General features: G+C 35.1%; 1 protein-coding gene across 3 annotated transcripts in view; it reads left to right on the top strand.

Moving 5' to 3' along the window:
* KIDINS220 (kinase D interacting substrate 220) overlaps positions 1–21,964 on the top strand; it is a 77,625-nt gene that overhangs the window by 12,176 nt on the left and 43,485 nt on the right. For all 3 annotated transcript variants that reach the window (XM_026844094.1, XM_026844095.1, XM_026844096.1), the window contains exons 4-20: positions 1,736–1,834; positions 3,254–3,352; positions 4,294–4,395; positions 4,854–4,952; positions 5,899–6,096; positions 8,094–8,192; positions 10,582–10,680; positions 11,390–11,488; positions 12,443–12,620; positions 13,217–13,381; positions 14,770–14,949; positions 15,318–15,483; positions 16,404–16,555; positions 18,922–19,211; positions 20,390–20,530; positions 21,161–21,404; positions 21,570–21,658. In XM_026844094.1, coding sequence (XP_026699895.1) covers positions 1,736–1,834; positions 3,254–3,352; positions 4,294–4,395; positions 4,854–4,952; positions 5,899–6,096; positions 8,094–8,192; positions 10,582–10,680; positions 11,390–11,488; positions 12,443–12,620; positions 13,217–13,381; positions 14,770–14,949; positions 15,318–15,483; positions 16,404–16,555; positions 18,922–19,211; positions 20,390–20,530; positions 21,161–21,404; positions 21,570–21,658 — 2,499 coding nt within the window. The remainder of the gene's footprint in view (positions 1–1,735; positions 1,835–3,253; positions 3,353–4,293; positions 4,396–4,853; positions 4,953–5,898; positions 6,097–8,093; positions 8,193–10,581; positions 10,681–11,389; positions 11,489–12,442; positions 12,621–13,216; positions 13,382–14,769; positions 14,950–15,317; positions 15,484–16,403; positions 16,556–18,921; positions 19,212–20,389; positions 20,531–21,160; positions 21,405–21,569; positions 21,659–21,964) is intronic.

The raw sequence follows: 21,964 nt of genomic DNA on the forward strand, positions 1-21,964 counted from the left end.
AGTGGCCTTCCTCAGGGGTTGGTGTTGGGTCTGGCGCCGATTAATTATCTTCTTTGGTGACATGGACAGTGGGATTGAGTGCACCCTTAGCCGGTTTGTCAAGGACACCAATCTGTGTGGTGCGGTCGACACGCTGGAGGGAAGGGATGTGCCATTCAGAGGGACCTGGACAGGCTGGAGAGGTGGGGCTGTGCAAACCTCATGAAGTTCAACAAGGCCAAGTGCAGGGTTCTGCCTATGGGTCAGGGCAATCCCAAGCACAAATACAGCCTGGGTGATCGATTGAGAGTAGCCTTGCAGAGAAGGACTTAGTGGGTGGAAAACTGAATATGAGCCAGCAATATGTGTTCACAGCCCAGAAAGCCAGCTATATCCTGGGATGCATCAAAAGTGTCACCAGCAGGTCAAGGGAGGGGATTGTCCCCCTCTGCTCTTGTGAGACCGCACCTGCAGAACTGTGTCCAACTCTTGGGGCCCCCAGCATAAGAAGAACATGGACCTGCTCAAGCTGGTCCAGAGGAGGCCACAAAGATGATCAGGGGGCTGGAATACCCCCCTGATGAGGACAGGCGCTGAGAGTTGGGGTTGTTCAGCCTGGGAGAAGGCTCCAGGAAGACCTTGTAGTGGCCTTCCAGTACTTAAAGTGGGCTACAGAAAAGATGGAGGGTGTAGTGATAGGATGAGAGGTAATGGCTTTAAACTGAAAGAGGGCAGATTTCAATTAGCTGTAAGGAGGAAATTCTTTACCATGAGGGTGGTAAGGCTATGGAACAGATTGCCCAGAGAAGTTGTTGCTGCCCCCTCCCTGGCAGTGTTCAAGGCCAGGTTGGACACGGCTTTGAGCAGCCTGGTCTAGTAGAACGTGTCCCTGCTCATATCACAGAAGTTGGAACTAGATAATCTTTAAGGTCCCTTCCAACCCAAACTGTTCTGTTACTCTGTGACACTCTGATAAAGATGAAAAGGACGTTGCTTGTGAGGGTTTTTTTGTCTGTGCTTAGTTTAATTGTAGCAGTGTAAATATCCAGGAAAGGTCTGTTATGAAACCTGTCTTTTTTTTCTTTTTTTTTTTTTTTAAAAAAAAAAAAGGTCTATTTTTGGAGACATTTAATTATATTTGCTGTATATCTTAAAAGTTTATGTACTTATAGGAAGAACAGTTACCATGCTATATTTATATGTGTATAGCACATAAAACAGTAGTCCACATCTTGATGTGGTTTGAGCAGTGGATGGAAGATAAGCATAGTGCATGAGGAAATGTATCTCCTGAAATGATCATAAATCTAAGAAGCTGTGGTCCAAATTCCGCTGCATATTAGCCCCTTGGGTGCTGTCACCCACTATATGTGGAGATGGACCACCACCATTTTCTGTGGTCTTGGTTGCAATCTTATTCCCACTTAGCAGTTCTCAGTGCCTTGACCCTCATTCTCTAATCATTTGTAGGTGTTGCTTCCTCAATAAAATGCTTAAGAAGCTGACCTGCAGTGAACTGAGAAGTAGAGAGTGATGGGTATTGGGTAGGAGAGGAGATAATTGGAGGGGATATTTGGAGTAGTTGTTGGTCTGTATTTTCATGTGTATAACTGTCAGGCAGTGTGTGAGTTTATTACTTATTTTTTTAAGGACAAATTTTTTAAGAGGTTGTGGATTTCCTATTGGTGAAGCACTAGAAAAACAAGGTAATTGTATTGAAATATTGAATATGACTTTTAAATTTTTTGGTTTTTAGGATAACTGGACAGCTCTTATTTCAGCAGCCAAAGAAGGACATGCAGCTATTGTAGAAGAGCTACTCAATTATAATGTCAGTTTGGAGCATCGAGATTTGGTATGTGTTGTCCTAGTGTAAAAATAAAATAGTTTCTAGTAAGAAGAACAGGAACTCTGAAGTTGAAGATTTTCAGTTTTGTAAAACAACTCAAAAGATCGTTTATTCTTTTAAATTATGTGTTGTTAAAATGGAAAAGAACATATGTTTAAATACTGTTTTTACAGCTGTGAAATAGTAGCTTTAGTGTTAATAAATGCAACTTATTTTATAGGGCTGCTTTTTTTTTTTTCCTCAATTTGCTTTGGAAAAAAGCTAAACTGAAGAATAGTTTGATTTTTGCGTGTGTTTTGTGTGGGTGGGTTTTTTTGGGGGGAGAGGGTTGGTTTGTTGGGGATTTTTTCGTGTTGGTGGCTTTTTTAAAAATATTCTGGTAAAGTAAATATTATCTTTTCCTGTAAGATACCTGTCCATGTTTACTTTTTCTCTGGACAACCATGATTGTTCTTGATATCCTGTAATTTGTTTTTATTCATCTTAACCAAATTTTTGGTATGGCAAAGTGGGCACTGTAGTCCAGTCCACCTAAGGAATTGCAGAATTCCATGATTAGAAGGTCAGATGCCTCTGAAGACCTATAGACTTGTCTCCATTGACCGAAGAGGGAGTTGGGTACCTGCAAGGACTTAAGTTTGTTCTGCTTAATTTAGTGTATGGGAAACCAATTAAAGGAAGCACTTGAACTCTCCTCTAGTGAAGTTCCACTCTGTCTGAAGGCTGAGGCATCTTGCTGTGTCTTGTTAATCTAGCTTTTTCTTAAGTGTAAAGTACATCCATGTGGCCAGTGGTTGATTTCTAGGTCTGTGTCAGTCTGAGAGGAATCTTTTACCTTTCCAAAAGTATATTATAAAGAATCAAATAAAAATGGTCCTTAGAGTTATCAGATGCATACTGTTATTTTAAAATTAATTTTGGTTACCTGACCTGTCAAATGCCTTAGGTAGTGAAACCTCATTGTCTTCTAGTTTACAAACTTAAATGAACACACCAGTGTAGTTTGAAATTTTTTGCTCATATTACTCCCTTGAGAGGACACATGTTACTTTATGAAAGCCAGGTAAACCCTTCACGATAATTTATTTGGATTCTAGACTTTTGTTTTAAGATAGTGCTTTCTTTTTGGTTTGTTTATTCAGTGATAAGATTTGTATGTACTTGAAGTCTGAGTTGAGTGTTTACAACAAATTCGGGAACACTGAGGACTCTATTCTCCCAAGTTTTGCATACAGGAGGAAATCAGTACTTTCATACACGTGCTTATTCTATATAGGTAGGATTATGAGGTTTTGTAGTCAATCCTTATTATGTTTTGGATTTGCAAAACAGACTTAGTACAAATACAAAATGAAATAAAATCCTTAATTAGGTTTCTAAAGAGTATTTTTCAGTTTTTACAGTTCTTTGAATTCTGCTTGCCAGGGAGGATGGACTGCTCTGATGTGGGCATCATATAAAGGCCGAACGGAAGTAGCTAAACTACTGCTCGAGAAAGGAGCAAATCCAAACATCACAGGAATGGTACGTTTTAGTCTTAAAGCCCCCCTCCTCCCAAATGTTTACATTCCTGAATTGTACACTCATCTTGATTTAAAATTTTGCATTTTTTTGCAATATAACATTATTCACTATACTTTATATATAAAGGGTATGCTTTAATAATCTGTATGACAACTGCTGTTTTTTGATTAATTTTAAATTTTTGTGTTAAATGAGTGTATAGCTCTTAATAAGATTCAAATTAGCAAGAGAAGAGATAATTGAAAAGTAGTGTATCTAATGCTACTTGTATAACAATTGTCATTTTTCTGCATCTGTAGAAGTTAATGGAGTAACTAATGTGCAATTTAGAAACAATAATTTGTTTTAATTGTTTCATAATAGCTACCAAATGTGCTAGATCATATAAATATGTACCATACATGTGTAAGAGAATTAAAAACCTAAGATTTTGAGATTTAATTTTATAAGCATATTCTATAAAAGAGTAGGCATGTTGAAACGTGAATGCGCAATTTCTTTATACTGCCAGCTCTCTGGTGTTTGAGGCAACAGTGAACAATCAAGGAAGAACAGTAGCGACTTACCTTTCTGATTGTCGGTTTCATCTGGTTTGCATCTGCCACTTCTGTGTGCATGGTATCAGTGATCCACAGTCCCGAGCACTTCAGGATATTGCATAGCTGTCTTTTGCTTCTCTCTTACGTTACAGATGTTTATATTAAGATGTGAATGTGAATTTTTAAATCTTGGCTAAGGAGTTAAAAACAAAATTGATGCAAAACAGTAGATATATTCCTAGAAATCATCTAGACAATGTACTAGGCAACAGTTAATGATATGTAGGCAGATTTATTTCTTTATATTCCTTCTATGGGTTTATAGTCTCTTGGAGTGTTGTTAATGAAAAAATAAGACTATGGTTTTATTTCATATGGTGGTTTTTTGTTCTTAATTTTAAGCAATACAGTGTTTATCCAATTATTTGGGCAGCGGGACGGGGCCACTCAGATATAGTACATCTCTTACTGCAGCATGGAGCTAAAGTGAACTGCTCTGACAAGGTAAGTTATATTTATGTAATACTTAATTTTTTTAATGCTTAGTAAATTTCTTGTAAAAGTAAGTTTTATTTGAAAAATAAAAATCTATAAGTTTTTGGTTGGAAAAACACCCACTGTTATATTTTGCCCATAAGATTAGAATTAGTGTGCTAGGGTAAGTTTTTATATTTGCAGGAGGTTTTTCTCTAGTATGCTGAAAATGGTTGTGAACATATATTTCAATTAACTGTATTTCTAAGATATTGGAAACCTTGCTATCCCAGATTGCATAGAAAAATAATTCTTACGGCTGTCATCTACAATGAAGAAGTTAAAGTGGCTTTTCAAATGCTTGTGTTAATTCACCAGACCAAATTATATCTTTGTAAAAGGTAACACAGTAATAGGATGAATACTTGATTATAGAGGATACTAAATACAGAGAGAAATGTGATAAAATGTAATAAATATTTTTTCAGTATGGAACCACGCCACTGGTTTGGGCAGCAAGAAAGGGTCATTTGGAGTGTGTGAAATACTTGCTGCAGATGGGAGCTGATGTTGATCAAGAAGGAGCTGTAAGTAACTACTCATTTTCTGGAGACAGGGTGTGGGTACCTGCGTTTGCATGTCCTGTTTTGGTTTTTTTTAATACAAATACCAAGGAATACATGAAACAAGATGAAATGTTGATGTTGGAGTATATTCCAGATATTTGCAAATTACATGTGAGAGTTATTTAAAGTTCTTTGTGCCTTTTAATAAAAATACTATGTAACTGGGAAGTTGTATTGACAGTTGACACATTATGTAAAGTGTAAATTTTAATGAACGTAAATTTCATATAGGTTATTGTCCTCTGAAGGACAACACTATTTAACACTATTAAAATTCATTCAGTACCCAAGCCTCATATGTCAAACAACTACTTCTGCCGTGCTATTTGGAAAGTAAATCAAACACAAAGCATCTTTTGAAAATAATAATGACTGTTGTGCCTTTTCAGAAGTTGGACATTTTTTAGAAGTTTTCAGCTGCATATTGTTTTTAAACAAAACAGATTTTAATTTTTTGTTGTATAAGACACTTAAAATGCTTGTGAAAATTAAAAAAAAAAAACACAGTAGAAGTTAAGTGGAAAATTAGGACAACTTTTGGTATTCATATGATTATTTCTAAAGTTCGTCAAAAAACCTCTTTGTAAGTGGTACTGGCAGGCCTGGGTGCTCTGATAGTACTATGTTCCCATATGGCAAGAAATCTATTTTACCGTGTATGTGACATTCGGGAGTCAGAATAAACTGGTCTGAGCTTTACTGTTTGCATTTGAAGTGTTGTCTACTATAGTACTTAGTTTATTTCTTTTTTAAAAATAGCATAGCAAGTGAACTTTAAAACACAAAACTGAAATAAAATTTGGATAGCTAAGAAAGTAATGCCAGTGAGTGTTCTTTTCTTAAACTGCTGATATAGTGATGATTTCTATATCCACTCTACAATAAAATCTGTTGGTTTTGTTTATAGAATTCTATGACTGCACTTATTGTAGCAGTGAAGGGTGGATATACCGACTCAGTAAAAGAAATACTAAAAAGGAACCCGAATGTAAACTTAACGGATAAAGATGGAAATACAGCTTTGATGATTGCATCAAAGGAGGGACATACTGAAATTGTGCAGGATCTTCTTGATGCCGGAACTTATGTGAACATTCCTGATAGAGTGAGTAAATTTTCATAATAATCGTGGGTTTGTATATGTGAAATAGTAATAATATATATTTAAATACCAGTGTACACAAATTTGTGGGTACATCATTTTTCTAGCTTTCTGATTTTTCTGCCACCTAGGGGTATTTTTATGTATTGCTATTACAGGTATGCTGTGGCAAATGTTGCTGTGTGAAGGTAAAGGGTAAACTACAGAAACTACTCTTTGAGATTCTTGAATTGTGAGTTTTCATAGGGCATGGAAATGATTTATGGTTGTATATTTGTCGTATCTGTAACATAAGGCTAATACTGAACTAACTTGCAGGTTTGGGATGGGGCTTTTTGTATTAATACACATGGGTAATGCTGTTAAAATTGTATAACAATGGAGACGATAAAAAAGAATGTAGTTCATTCAGTGTCTACCTTTATCTTTTAGAGTGAAGATTTTTACTAGGAAACTTGCATATATTAGAGGAAGACATCAGCTCTGGGTTAGACATATAAATGTAACTGTTGAAAGGTGCACTGTGTACTTGAGCAGTAATTGCATTGTTCAGTAGAAGCCATGCAGTATGGGCAGTGCCCAGAGTGTGGTTTTGGTGTTGGTTTGTTTTTTTTTTTTAATGATGAAACAGGAAAAATAAATACAAGTGTAGCTAAAAGTATAAATAATAAAAGTATAGCTAAACCACAGGTGTGGAATTCCGTTAGAAAGCTCAGTTGTAGGTAGAGCCCTTATCAGGCACAGTCATTGCATACCTGGCTGCAAACCAAGAAATTTTCCTTATCAAAACCTGCTCTAGCATTTGAAACTGACTGCTTATTGTTTGATGTATTTTTGGAATACAGTCAGTGATACTGAAAGCTGTAATTTGTCCTTGCTAAAAGCACAGGAATGCAGACAGTTGTAGGATTTTGTGACAGAAGAGGTAGGAAGGGAGATTGCAAAGTATTTTCTTAAATATTTAAAGTTTTGCTTTGGTATGTGCCTGAGATAGTTTGTTGACTCATGTGACACTTCAGCTCAGTACTTAATCATCTAAGAAATGCACTAAGCTGACACTTGAAATATAGGAAAGTGCATGCAAAAATCCTTTTAAAATTATGAGGCAAATATTAGGAGATTTTCCTGTCTTCTCTGCAACCCCAAGCAATTCAATTTAAGGATTGGGAATTCAGTCTGAAAACTGTATTACTGTTCTGAACTAAAACACTGATCTTGACAGAGGCACCTAAGTTTAGGTATCTAACCACCTATAGCCCCAGGCCTGTCTCTGACACTCAGCCAAAACCTGGCTATCAAGAAGACACTGCAGACAGTTCCAAGACACCTATATAAAAAACCAAATAAATCCCTCAGAATTGTAACTTTTTGTGTATATACAAGTCCATTTACCCAGCAAAATATTTTTTCTTTTGATCAATTTGCTATAGAATCAGCCTTTTGCTTCTTTTCTTTATAACAGCATAGTGTATGTAAACAGGATAGCAGTCAAATCTGCTCAAAAAAAGGGTTAAATTTCTTGAAGAACTTTTGTCAGCTGTGAAACGTCTAAAGGAGACAGCCAACATTCTTGTCTGATTGTAAAGAGGTTATTACTGTGAGTAATTACTTGTCTGATTGTAAAGAGGTTATTACTGTGAGTGATTGGTCTTCCTATGAACATAGAGAACAGCTGGATTTTTTTCATATTCATTATTAATTTGTGCTGTTATTTTTTAGGATAGTGGTTTAAGCTGGATCTATTTTGGGGGTGTTTGTTTTGTCATAAATGTATAATATTTCATCTCTCTGCAAAAAATAAAAAATGGGGCCTGCAGTTTTTTTCTTTATACCTGTTTTTTGCAGAGATAGAACTACTTTTTATATCTTTAAATTGAGTGCATATTTCTTGATGTAAATAGGCATAATGTATATTTTGAGGCTAAATTTATTCTGTGCTGCATTTCTTCTTGCTAAATAGTACTAATTAATCTTCAGTATTCTTTCATATTTTTTTTTAGAGTGGAGATACAGTGCTGATTGGGGCTGTTAGAGGAGGTCATGTTGAAATTGTGAGGGCCCTGCTCCATAAATATGCTGATATAGATATCAGAGGTCAGGTAAGTACAACAGTGTAAATGTTAGAGTAATTCTTAAATAGGATGTGAATTTGAATACCAAAGAATTACACTTTCTAAAAACAGGGCTTTAAAAACTTTCTCAGTTTACTCTGTAGGAAACTCAAGATTGCCATCAAACATTAAAAATACATCATATTGCTGTGCAATTTTTAAAATACAAGACATATGTATTTGTAATGACTTAAGTGGCATTGTTTCGGTTAAATTTGTATAAGGATCGAAAATCAAAATACGTAAATTGAACTTATTTTATCTGCACTACTGAACAGATTAATTAAATACTTAAAACCTTTAATATTTTAATTTTAATAATATTTTAAATTTAATATCAATATATTAAAATACAATACACCTTAGATCATCTGTTGTCAGTGCAGTTCTGTCACTATGCTTTTGGTTAGTTCTTGTCTCCTTCGCTAACTTCCTTTCTCACATTAAGCAGTGTTGTCAGAGATTTCCATGTTTTCTACCTACCCCTTCTTTTTTTTTTTCCCTTTGATTAAGGTACTGGTTTTATTCTTCTACCAAAAGCACTCTTGCTCAACATGGTACTTGTTTTTGTTACATTCAATTTACTTTCTTTTGCTTGAAGCTGTTCAAATCGCTCTGCTCACAGGCACATATATTCTGCCAAGTTTGAACACAAAACTTAACTAGTCACTGAGAGCTGCAAAGATTAAGTGCCTGCTATTGATGCAGAGCCTCTTTGAGAAGCCAAGAAACTTTTAGTTTGGAGAAGTAGTAGTGGTTGGATCTCTTTCTCTAACATGCCAGCTTCTTGTTGACATGAGTCTAAAAGTCTGGAGCTTTTCAGCGTCTTGATATGACCAAGGCAATACAGAAACAGCAAGAGAACCTAACCTCCTTGGGAGTGGGGAAGCTTGTGACTGCTGGCAGCGTGAAGATGTCTGTTTAGCCATTTGCAGTGATTAATCTAGAGAATACATTTGTGGCCTCGTTGACACAGCAAGAGGAAGATTCTGGCTGTGTGATTCAGATCTTCGGATTAGGACCAGCAGTATCAGAATTGGCTATGAGGGCTAGTGTTTAGCAACTCCCCTGCTGTTCAGCACTGCAGTACCTGTCTGCCAGACAGACCTGTTCTATAGAGATTTGCTGTCTGCCCAGATCTGTGATGTTCCAGAAAGATTGCAGAGCCTTGTCCAGCCTTCCAGCAACTGTGTTCCTTGCTGCTTGTAAGGACACTAGTCAGGGGAGACCTTGAGCAGATGAAACATGACTACAGGGCTCTGACTGGTGTTTTCCTAAGCCCTTGTGGTAAGGGGGAAGGGCCCAGCTGGGATCATCTGGTAGACCAGTGCCTGCCTATGCAGCTGATATTGCTAGCAAGGAGTCAGCTTCCTCAGGCTCTTGTTGAAAGCCACTTGACTGAAGGACAGAGGACATGAAGCCCAGGTGACCAGAGAGGAAAGAAATCTTAGTGACCAGGCTTGTTAAACTGTCAAGAAAGGCTTAAAACTGAGTTTGCTGTGAAGTCCAGAAGTGGGAGAGAAAGAACTGCAAATGAAAGAAGCAAGGGAGAAGGTTGCAAGGAGGACTTTGACATTCCTGCTCAGACACAAGTGTGTGTTCAGAGGCTTTTCTTTAATGTCTCTACACAAGTGCGCATCAAAGAGTCGTGGTACAGTTAGAAGGTTACAAAAAGATTGCAGGCATAGAGACTTCCTGGGATAGACACATTTGTGGAAAAAATGAAAGGTGACACAAGCAGATCTTCAGCTATCAGCCATTCCCCCCAGTTCAGTGACAGAATGTATGGCTGGTCTGCATTCTGGTACTTTGTGTTGACTTTCATGTCCTTCTACTTGTACAGCGTTCCAGCTTGTATGTCCTGTTTTTAGAGCAGCCAACCAGGTCCCTAGTACGTTTTTATTCGGCTATGCTGTAAAGTTGAGAAGAAAATTGAACTCTTTAAAGGCCTGGAGGTGTTTAGTACCTCCTAATAGGAGAGAATTTTTTAATTTAAGGCATAAGAGAACATGACTATTACATAATAGGGGTTAAAAAGGCAACAGTTGTTTTATTTCATTAGAAAAAATATATATTTGAGTTGCAACTAAATACCCTTATATAGTTTTGGAAACTATTTCAAGACAGGTTGAATCTGCTTGGATTGTTACAGCTATTAATATATTTTGCACAGGTTTTTAAAATAGATTTGTATTATATGGCCAGATTTCCACCCCTCCCAAGTTCTATTGCTGTGCATTTGGGAGCCCTGAATGGTGCTAAAATTTGCTGAGTTATGTACTGTTTTCAATATTGTGGTTGTATTTTATATACAGTTTTAAAAATTAATCCAACTGAATGAAAGTACTGTTAACATTTAATACTTTTTTTTTTCCAGGATAATAAAACTGCTTTATATTGGGCAGTTGAGAAAGGAAATGCTACAATGGTGAGGGATATCTTGCAATGCAACCCTGATACTGAAACGTGTACAAAGGTAACTATATTAGAATTTTAGTTGAGGACATAATTTGCCTTGTTCAACATCTGTGTGTGACATTAAGATCAGAAATGCAGTTTTTCTGAAGTGTGTCTAACTTACATACCATAGAAACAAAACCTCCCCCCCCAAAATCCAACAACCAACAAACACAACAAAACCCCCAGCACAACAAAACAACAAACACTACCAAAAAAACCCACTAAACCCCCACTCAACTTTTTTTTTTTTTTTTCTGAAATACAGAATTTATTTTTAGAAATGATAATGTCCCCTTCCTGGGACTACTGAAATTTAGTGGGGAGTGTGTGGATGCTTCACCTCAGCAACATTGACTCGATCAGCGATAAGGAGTAGAGAGCACATGCTGGGAAGTGAGGAAGAGGCTTCTGATACTGCTAAGCTTGAAAAGCAGTGAATTACCTCATTCCTGTGTCTCTTCAAATACTTTGTATTACATCTGAGCCTTTTCTTTCTCTCACACTCTTTAACAGAAATGTATTTTGCACTTGTATTTTGTTCTGCAATACTAATCAATCTAGGATAAAGGGTCGGTGATACTTGTTAGAGAACCTATGCACTTGAAATATTAATTGCACAGAAATGAAAATTCTTTTGTAAGTTTGGGATTTAATTTGTTATACTATCTCTAGTTTTTGATGGTGTTTTTTGAAGATTTTTTATTATGCCTACTTTTCCCTGTTAGGATGGAGAAACACCACTTATCAAGGCAACCAAGATGAGAAATATTGAAATAGTAGAGCTTCTTCTGGACAAAGGAGCTAAAGTCTCTGCTGTAGACAAGGTAAAGAGTATTTGTTTGTTTTCTTTAGTATATTTAATAATTTTTAGTTTTGCAGCAGAATTTTGCAGTGACCTGTCAAGGCTAAAACGGGGAGAGAGCTTTCCATATGCTAAATAATTAAATAGACCAGAATACTTCACTGCTTAATTTTCCATATGCTTAATAATTAAGTAGATCAGAATATTTAAATCTAAGTTTATTCCCACCATTAATATTTCATTTTTTTGTTTGTATTAGAGTGCTTTCAGTAATATGAAAATAAAAAATTCCAGGTCAGAAGTAAGAATTTCACAGATAAAAATACTGTTTCTTAATACACTTTAAAAAAGAGTTTAGAGAACAGTTGTTATTTGTCACTGATGTTTGTTTTCGATTAGTAGCCATTACACATAAGTAATGCCAAGGACAAACACAATGGTTTGTTGCTGTTCTTTTATGCATTATGCATAATTTTGATAGTAAATCCTTTAAATACAGGAATGTTTATTTGATACTTTTTTAAACCTTTTAGTATCATACTTAGTGGAAATAAGTAATAATGTTAAATTGACATAATAAGGAAACTTACTGGAAAGCTTTTTGGAGAAGTAGGAGCAGATATTGAAATATTTCTATCAAGGAATATCTCGTGTTCCAAACAAGTCCCTGAATTTGCTCGTAGATGCTTGTTTCTAAATAGAGACTGCAGTTTTCATGAACCTTAAACTGAATGTTTAAGAAAGAAGATAGTGCCTCGGATTTAGCATTGTAAGACCTGCCTTTTCACATGTCTTTTGTGGAACTGTTGTAATGCTTTTCTTGGGGAAAAAACACTTGCTGTAAGGTGTTAATGCTGCTGAGAGTACCTTAAGATGTATTTCAAGTAAATAGTGCATCTGAAACAATGTGGAACTAGTCTATTAATAATCTTCAGAATTCATGTTAAATATTACTAATTTTTTCACTTAATTGCAGAAAGGAGATACTCCTCTTCATATTGCCATCCGTGGAAGAAGCCGTAAACTTGCTGAGTTACTCTTAAGAAATCCAAAAGATGGTAGATTGCTTTATAGACCAAACAAAACAGGAGAAACACCTTACAATATTGACTGTAGCCACCAGAAGAGTATTTTAACACAGATATTTGGAGCCAGTAAGTATAAGTAATCATATTTTCCTCAGATCTAAACTTAGACTGATGACAACTGAGCTTTTTTTGAGATTAATGTTTAATTGAACAATCTTCTATATTGTTTTATCATCAATTGTATATTGAGAATTTATTCAATTCTGCAGTGAAAAGTGGTAATAACTGTTCATTTTTTTTAATGTTGTGACTAATGGAAAAGCTTTAAAAAATATATAAGTTGGCAAAAAAATTCGTCATTCTGAAATACTAGTAAAGGTCAAACATACCTTTTACCTTTACACTTTGACATTGGATACTATGCAACTTTTGCTGACCATTTATTCTTACTTAGATCTTACTCATGTAGGAATTATTTTCTCTGACTTGCTCTGATTTTGGGTTTTGAGTCTTTTGTGGTAAGCTCTAATAATTTTGATAATTACCTAACATATATGTCGATGATTTACCTTTGAACAGAAATGTACCAGTAATAACAGCTATTATATGGGAGGAATATGTATACAAATATAGGTGAACCTGTCATGATTTTATGTATGCAAATTGTCATGTTGAAAAGATTTCTTAAAGCAAGGTCCTGTAACATGGTATTCATATTACAGGACATTTGTCTCCCACGGAATCTGATGGTGACATGCTGGGTTATGACCTGTACAGCAGTGCTTTGGCTGATATTCTGAGTGAACCAACCATGCAGCCACCTATCTGTGTAGGCTTATATGCACAGTGGGGAAGTGGAAAATCTTTCTTGCTCAAGAAACTGGAAGGTAACATTTGATTTAGCCTTTTCTGTAGATTCAAATCCACCAATGGAAAGCATCATGTGGGAATTACTACTTTTTGCAACATCTGTTGGTCCGTGTAGTGTATCCTATCTCTGTTTCTGTAATGAAGGGATTTAAACGTTATCACGGTCAGTTATCTGTAGGTTGTTTTGTTCATTTACACGTTATCAAGACAATCTTTAAGTGTGCTGTCTGTTGTCCTGTGGGTTTCCTGCAGCAGTGAATCCACACTTTAGGTCCTGCTGACAATAGGACAGCTGAAATACACCTTTCTGGGGGTGGGTTTGTGTCAGATCAGGTTCAGCTCTCTTTTGCTGCAGTATAATTGTGTCTCCCATTGTGTCATCTTAATTTTTTTTTTAAGTTTAAAAACAAATTTGAGGCTATTAATACTTTTTTCTGTACTGCAGTCTCTCTGTGCCTAGTTTTCTTCCCCTTTCCCCTTATTTACTTGGAGCTTTTTAATTTTCTAAAATGACATAGGAAAGCAAACAAAGTATGTAAAGAGTCAGTATTTTCCACAGTGGAAATAGCATCTTATTTACAGTTACAACTTTCTAACAAAGGAATGTTTTTCTAGGAGGTTTCAGTGTAATACAAAAGACTTTCACCAATCTTGGTGTTTCTTACTTTCTGTGATTTCTATGTTTTTAAAAGCTGTATTAGTCAAAATGGGATCTCTGCATTCATTTTGATCAAGTCACACCTCATGTCATAAACAAAAATGGTGTGCATTTTTAACTGTGATATTTATTGTTGAATAACTGATGTTTTTAAAATGCTTTTTCAGTATTTTTTTCCTGTTCTTCATTCATCTTTTTCTGGATGTGTGTATTTAATGTTTCTTATTCAATAGATCCTAAGTAAGTTTCTTTGGGACTTCCTGTTTTAGTAAATAAGACGCAACAAACAGATAAATACTGAAGCCTTTACATTGTACTGTTACGGCTGACTGAGGAACATGGTCCAGATTTCAATGATGGAGGTTTTGGGTGCTGGGATTTTTTTGACATATATGACAGTTTTATTTTTCTTGGTGTCATAAAATGTTTTAAACTTTTGAAGGAGGATAGGGAATGTCATGGCTTTTAATATGCCTTTAAAAGTAGAAAATCTGCAGCAAACAGTGCAATTGTTATGTATTTAAATAGTTTCATTCATTGCACGGGTGAAAACTTAGGGTTTTGCCTCAATGTTTGAAGAAGAATTCAAGCGTCATTGCAGTCTAGTGAAAAAACTTCTTCTCAAAGATGAAATTCATTATAATACATTTTTTGATTTCTGTTCTAGGATGATCTAACATGTTAACTGGTCTTTTTCTGATTTTTGTTTGTTTGTTTGTTTGTTGTTTGTTTGTTTGTTTGTTTTAGATGAAATGAAGACTTTTGCAGGACAGCAGATTGAGCCTCTGTTTCAGTTCTCATGGCTTATTGTATTCCTCACACTTCTGCTGTGTGGAGGTTTGGGTTTATTGCTTGCTTTCACAGTGGATGCAAAGCTTGGAATAGCAGTGTCACTCAGCTTATTAGCAGTTCTCTACATTTTCTTTAGTAAGTCTTATTTTATATGAAGTTTGTGAAGGTTTTTATTTTTGGAATTCAGTATTATTTTGTAGACATGCTTTGTGATTCATTAAAAATACTAAATGTTATTGTAGAAAATAGGATCCCTTTGGACCCTTTTCTTGTGGTTTGCATGTAATTTGTGACGGCATTCTTGAAAACAAAGAATAATTTTGTATGTTAACTTCATTATGTTACTCTTACCATTCTCATTTTTAGCCATAACTGTTAAAAATTCTCATTCAGCTCCCTTTATGGAACTCCGGGCCTTATCTGTTCAGATTTCATGGTTCTTTCAGTTGTGAGCATTGACTGAAATATAGCCATAACATCTATTTTAATTTTTAAATTTTTAGCTGTAATTTACTTTGGTGGCCGAAGAGAGGGTGAGAGCTGGAACTGGGCCTGGGTCTTAAGTGCGAGGTTGGCAAGACATATTGGATACTTAGAGTTGCTTCTTAAACTCATGTTTGTGAATCCACCAGAATTACCAGAGCAAACCACTAAAGCTTTACCTGTCAGGTTAGTTATGTCATTTATTCTTGAATGAATAATTCAGGTTCACTCTGATAGTTTTCAAACTGTGTGTATTAATATGCATGTTTATCTTCCTGTGAAAAGCTGTTGAGATTCCTGTTTGAAAAACAGTAGCCCCAGAAGGTTATTGTAGTTAAATTTTTTTAGTGTGAAGAAAATAGTAGTGTTTTCAAGAAAAAATCTGTGCTGAAGTTGATGAAAAGTACTGGTTTTTTAGTATTAGGGTTTTAAATATCACACTAATAAAAATTTGTAACAGACAAAATAAGACTTTACTTTTCTGGTATAGCTTACTGGGTATAATGTTTAGTGCTTGTTTCACTGACTACTTCTGTAAAGGTCATCTTTTTGGTTGTCTTATCTTCCTGCCCCCACTTTAAGTAGGGCATCTAGACTGCTCAAAGCTTCTAATTTACCTGAAAGCAAGAAAATTTATGACATGTAGTTTATAGTTTTGTTTACCTCTGTTTAGAGACTTGTATTTTTAGTCTCATAGTGCTTTTATGTGATCTTGTTCTTCTGTATTTTTTTAATCCATAAATATTTGAAAATAGCTCAGAATGCAATTTTTAAAATACTTGTCAGTATTGTTTTGACATCATAAAGATATTTTTTTTATTTTTACAGCCACCTGAGGTGCTGTTAGTGATGTGATCATTTTTACCTTTTTAAGAAATCAAGTTTTAAAATAAAAAGCAGGGCAAAGAATAGGTTGATAACAGGAGAAGAAATAAATACTTAAATTCTATGTAGACTTTAAAAAAAATAAAGTCTTTAAATATTTTCCATTTTATGCCAAAAGAAGAAAGTTTCAGCTATAGAGATGCAGGAAGATTTCTTTTGGTTGCCAAAAAATATTTAAAGCTTTCTAAAGTATATAAAATATATGGGTTTTTTTCTTTCAGATTTTTGTTCACGGACTACAATAGACTGTCCAGTGTAGGTGGAGAAACTTCATTGGCTGAGATGATTGCTACCCTCTCTGATGCATGTGAAAGGGAATTTGGTTTCTTAGCAACAAGGCTATTTCGAGTTTTCAAGACAGAAGATACACAAGGTTTTTATTACCTGAATGACATTTCCGATTATTTTATTTCAATGCACTGTTATCAGGGGTTCTGTTTTTCACATCATAAGCTCTTTATAGAAACTATTATAGCCATGCAGAAATTCATACAGAAGGGGAAACCCTTGATATTGTTTTAGAGAGAAAAATGCCCTGTTTTCTTTTCTTATCTTGATTTTATTAATATCATAAAGGAATATCTTTTGTGAAGTATACTTCTCAGAAGTGTCATTAGAAATGTATATTCATATAAAATACTTTTAGATGCAGCATTGTATTTTTCCATAGCAATTAAGTCATTGTGTCTCAGTCAGGTAAAGGGAAAAGTATACTTTTGAGTATTGCTAAGAGAAGCTTCTGTTTGGTTTATTAGATTTTTATTCAGAGCTTTCATGAGTGACCATTACTTATTCTTGGAAATAATAAATGTATAGAACATGTTGGTCCGAAGCTATAAATTGCTGTGATCAGTACTGGGAAGATGTGATGAAATATTCCTGCTTGATTCAAATGGAACAAACTTTTTTCTTCTGTCCCATCTGTAGATTTCTGAAAAAAATACACAGAACAGAGTATGATATTGTGAAGAAATGCAATTCTTGAGGGTAACTTTCAATTCATAGAGGACTTCTGCTTACAATCGGTTACTTCTCATTTCATTTTGACCTTGACCACAAATTGAAGAATCTGTTAGATGCTGTCTCCTCTCACAAAATGAAATGTTCAGACTCTTGTCTTGCAGAGGGTGGAAAAAAAAAACATGCTATGTTCTGAACACAACTCACTCTTCATTGTTCTTTCTCAAATTCACTGAATGTTCTTTATGAAAGTGAGGTGGTGTTTTTCACCCTTATTTCCATATTAGATGTTCTGTAGTTCTCCTTGACTCAGTGAAACAGCTTTTATGATGTTGTAATTTCTCCCCAAACTGACTTGAGAATGACAGTGTCGTGCTGGCTTCTTGGGATTATTTGTAGTAATCATCTTTTCCCTTTCATATATAATCTTATGTTTCTCTTGTATTCCTTGGCTTTGCCTTCATGTGCTCTTCCTAACTATCTAATTGATATTTTCAAAAAAATTTATCTATTTGCTGATCTTGCACATCATCTCCTTGTCTCCAGGTGTTTGTAGGTGAAGAGTCATAGGTTTCTTGTCTCTAGACGTTCATAGAAATTCCATATAGGTTTCTTCTTAGTCTCCTGCATCTTTAATTTTTGTTACATCTTTAAACTCAGACAAGCCTCTTTGTGATTTTATTGATGATGAGTCCGAAGTATCTCTTTAATCCAGTTCCTGTCTCTTTCTAGCAAGAGGAGGCTTGCATCCCTACTTCAAAATGTCTGAGTGTAGTTATAACTGAGTATAGTTATAACTGAGCTGTCATTCTTCTCTTCTTGCCCCTCACTCCTGCCATGCATTTCTGTTGCTTGTTCTGCATCACACTCCTATCTGTCACGTATGTCAGTAACGTGAAAGACCTTTTCAGCTCATACCTGAATCTAGAATATCATACACGGGCCATGTATAAACCTTGAATATTCTTTCAATGTTGCATATTTAAAATCTGATTTTTCCGTTTTGGTTCAAATAGTGATTTTTAGCTGTCATCATTTTGCATCAGATTATTGCTGTGTTCTGTTCTTTGTTATCAACAAATGTGTATGGAAGATGTGAATCTTCTAGACTTGTACACCACTAGATACGTACAAATCCTAAAGGCGGAGGCTGCTGCTTTGGGAAAAAACTATTATCTTTCTTTGATCAGTCCTTTAGCTGTGCTAACTTCCAACTGCAGTATTTCTTTGTCTCTTCCTTATCAATCCGTTTGAAGTCACAGGTCTATAATCTCTCTGAGGCCTTTGTGATCTGTCCAAACCTTACATGCTACAGTCCTCCTTGTTTATGTTTTAGCATGCAAGAAAGGATAGTCTCAGGTTGTAGCTTGCTGTTTTGATTTAGTTCTCCAATGGCATCATTACTGTTAGATTTCTGTGTAAAACCAAGTAGTTACCATACTGTTTTCCTAGGATTTACTTGCATAAGTATACTTCACTGGGAGGTGCCACAAAAGGGATGGTACCACTGATGTGAAATCTATTTAATACTTTCCATCCAGTGTGGATTTCTGAAAACAGTGGAAATAAACTGCATGTTAAAGGAGTATCTTCTCTTCATAATTTCAAGAATTTTGGAAGATCCTGATGATTTTTTTTTTATATTTGTGACTGGATGGTAACATTGCAGTAACTATTTGTACAAGTTAGTGTTTTATGAGAAGTATCAAGTTAACAGATTTTGTACTCACCTATGATTACATTTTACATTTATTTTAACAGCAAATACTTGTTTCCTAGGTAAAAAGAAATGGAAGAAAACTTGCTGTCTCCCATCCTTTGTGATTTTCCTTTTCATACTGTCTTGCGTTGTTTCTGCAATTGCACTGCTGGCAATTTTTAATGTAGAACCAGCCAACATGACAGTGAATGTGATTCTGATATCGGTTACCTGTGTTGTTGGCTTGGCCTTTTTCTTGAATTGTCGCACGTGGTGGCAAGTGATGGATTCAGTTTTGAATTCTCAAAGAAAACGTCTTCACAATGCTGCCTCCAAGCTTCACAAGTTGAAAAGTGAGGGGTTCATGAAGGTAAGCATTTATATGAAGTGGCCATTAAAAAAAGTGAAACAAAACCCCAAACCTGTAGCCTTCTTAAGATGGGGCACCATTTATTTAATCGGGGCAAGAATTAATAAATTTTAAAATATTCTGAAGTTGAAGAACTAAGTGTAACTGACTGTCTGCAAGACCTCTTTACTAAGGAAGGATTGATAGCGCTGAAAGAACATTCCAAAACAGTCCACATATTTCATGAGAAATTATAGAAAATACTGTTGTTTTGCTGGGTTGTATCTAAACATAAAAAAACATACCCATCGGGCTCTTATCAAGTATTCTTTACACTCCTATTTGCAAATAAATTTCAGCATTATGGTGACTACCTTCATAGATTACAGCTAATACATTATATAATGATATTTTTATAGCACAGAAGACCTTATCTCTGTCTTGCTACTGTATTTCTTGAAAATTGTTTTTTGAGTAGTATTTACCTGGCATGTATTTATCTATTTATTCAGCCATTAGGAGTTAGGTTCACCCTTTGCAATCAAAGGAGAGAAGTGGGTATTTCTGGAGAGTTATGACTTAGGTCATCTTAAATGTGCATTCAAGATGAATCTAGTGGTGAATAGATCAGATTTTAATATCTGCCTGTTAGCTGCTGAATTTAGGGCAGGTGAATTTCGCCTTTATTTCTATATTAAGTTGTTAAATGTGTAACTTGACATTGAATAACTTAAAAAATCTTCAGATTGCATGTCCTGAGTAGGAATGACTGAGCATTAGAGTAATAGCATAATTTGCTTGGCTGGAAGGCAGATAGAAAATTTTAGTGTACATTTTATGCAAAGACATTTCTGAGTATTAGCTGAAGTGACAAATACTCTTTTGTTGCTCTTGAAATACTGATTTACAGTGCACAAATATTACTTTCTTTTTAAATAACATTGTTAAGGAATTTGAAGAAGGATACTTTGTTACATTAAAGTGGAATTTGCAATTCTGCTGTACATTTTTGTACAAATAGGAAATTAAAATTTTGTCAGTGACAATTTAGGACTTTGGGTATTTGTAAGCATTTATTTTTGTTACTTACTGAAGTATTTTTGGGACAAGCAGCAATCTGCAAAAGGAATTATATACATTTTTGTGAGTTTTCAGTATTAGAGAGATGTCTTTTCCTTCTTTGCTTTTCATTTTTATAGGTTTTGAAATGTGAAGTGGAACTGATGGCCAAAATGGCAAAAACCATTGACAGCTTCACTCAGAATCAGACAAGACTCGTTGTAATTATTGATGGATTGGATGCTTGTGAACAGGACAAAGTTTTACAGATGCTTGATACTGTGAGTTGGATCATTTTATAAAGATGATCTCTTCTATATAGATGAGTTCAGATCCATACAGTTATTGTGTATTTTCTCTAGAAAGAAGGCATCTATACAGAGTCTGTGTTGTAATCTTTTAACATTTGTGTACATTTGCATAACTGTAACACTAAGAGCGATGGGTTTTTTAAGTTGAAAATTAAATCCAGTAGGACTGTGCATGTTAATACTTCTGAAAATTTTTGAAATAATCAGATGTAAATTATTGAAAATTAATATCCTGTTGAAACAAACTTAAAATGTTTGAAGAGTTTTCCTACTTACTCTTGAAGTACTTTATCATTTAAGTATTTCTCATCTAAATAATTTGGGGGGGATGAGGTAGGATGTTACTGCATGATACCTTCTTGGTGATGACTTCCACTGTAACTACTACTGCTGATTTGTCAAGTATGCTTATTTCTAATTGTGGGTAAGTTCCTAATATTAGATACCTTGTATTGAAGAAACTGACATCTCTGTACATCTCTTGTCCTCTCAACTTTGTAACTTGAGTAGAATGAATATAAAATGTTTAGTCAGACGTTCAAAAGGTCCACAGTTACTGTGTCCTATTATTGACAAGCTGTACTGTCCGTTTTTTTACAGGTGAGAGTCTTGTTTTCAAAAGGCCCATTTATTGCTATTTTTGCAAGTGACCCACACATTATTATAAAGGCTATTAACCAGAATCTCAACAGTGTTCTGCGTGATTCCAACATAAATGGCCATGATTACATGCGAAATATAGTCCATTTGCCTGTTTTTCTGAATAGCCGAGGTCTTAGTAATGCCAAAAAACTGATGGTAGCTTCAACAACTAATGGGGATATTCCCTATACAGATAATGCAGGTAAGGTTATGCTGGAGGATAATATGAAAGTTACAAAACAGTTCCAAAAATCTGGTTTTTGGAACAAACTATTTAAATGATTGACAGATCATTAACGTTACTTTATAGATCAGTCAGGTTTATATGAATGAAGAAAATGCCTGCCTTTCATTTTCCTTTCCGCAGGATTGCATGAAGAGGTTGACAGAAGAGTTTCTCAGAACAGTCTTGGAGATGTTACCAAGCTTGGTAGCAAAACTGCTCTCAACAGGCGGGTAAGAAAGATTTTTAGACTAAGTGGAGATATTAGTAATACATTTCTTCTTTTCTATTCTTCTTTCTTTCACATTTTTAATTATGTCAACTTGGAAGACTTATCAAGGCACTCTTGAAATTAATATAAATGATCCATGTAGGAAAGGTACATTCTTAAATCAGTGGACTGATACACTATCAAACAAGGAAGGGTTTGCTTGCTCACCAAAGTGTTCTTTTCCACAAATACTTAAATTCAGCTCTCTGTGAACGCTGAGATGATAGAGCATACTGGTACTAGTTATGATCTATGTATGTATATTTTG

Source organism: Athene cunicularia (assembly GCF_003259725.1).
Source record: "Athene cunicularia isolate RWA chromosome 3 unlocalized genomic scaffold, athCun1 chr3_part1, whole genome shotgun sequence".
Classification (NCBI taxonomy): domain Eukaryota; kingdom Metazoa; phylum Chordata; class Aves; order Strigiformes; family Strigidae; genus Athene; species Athene cunicularia.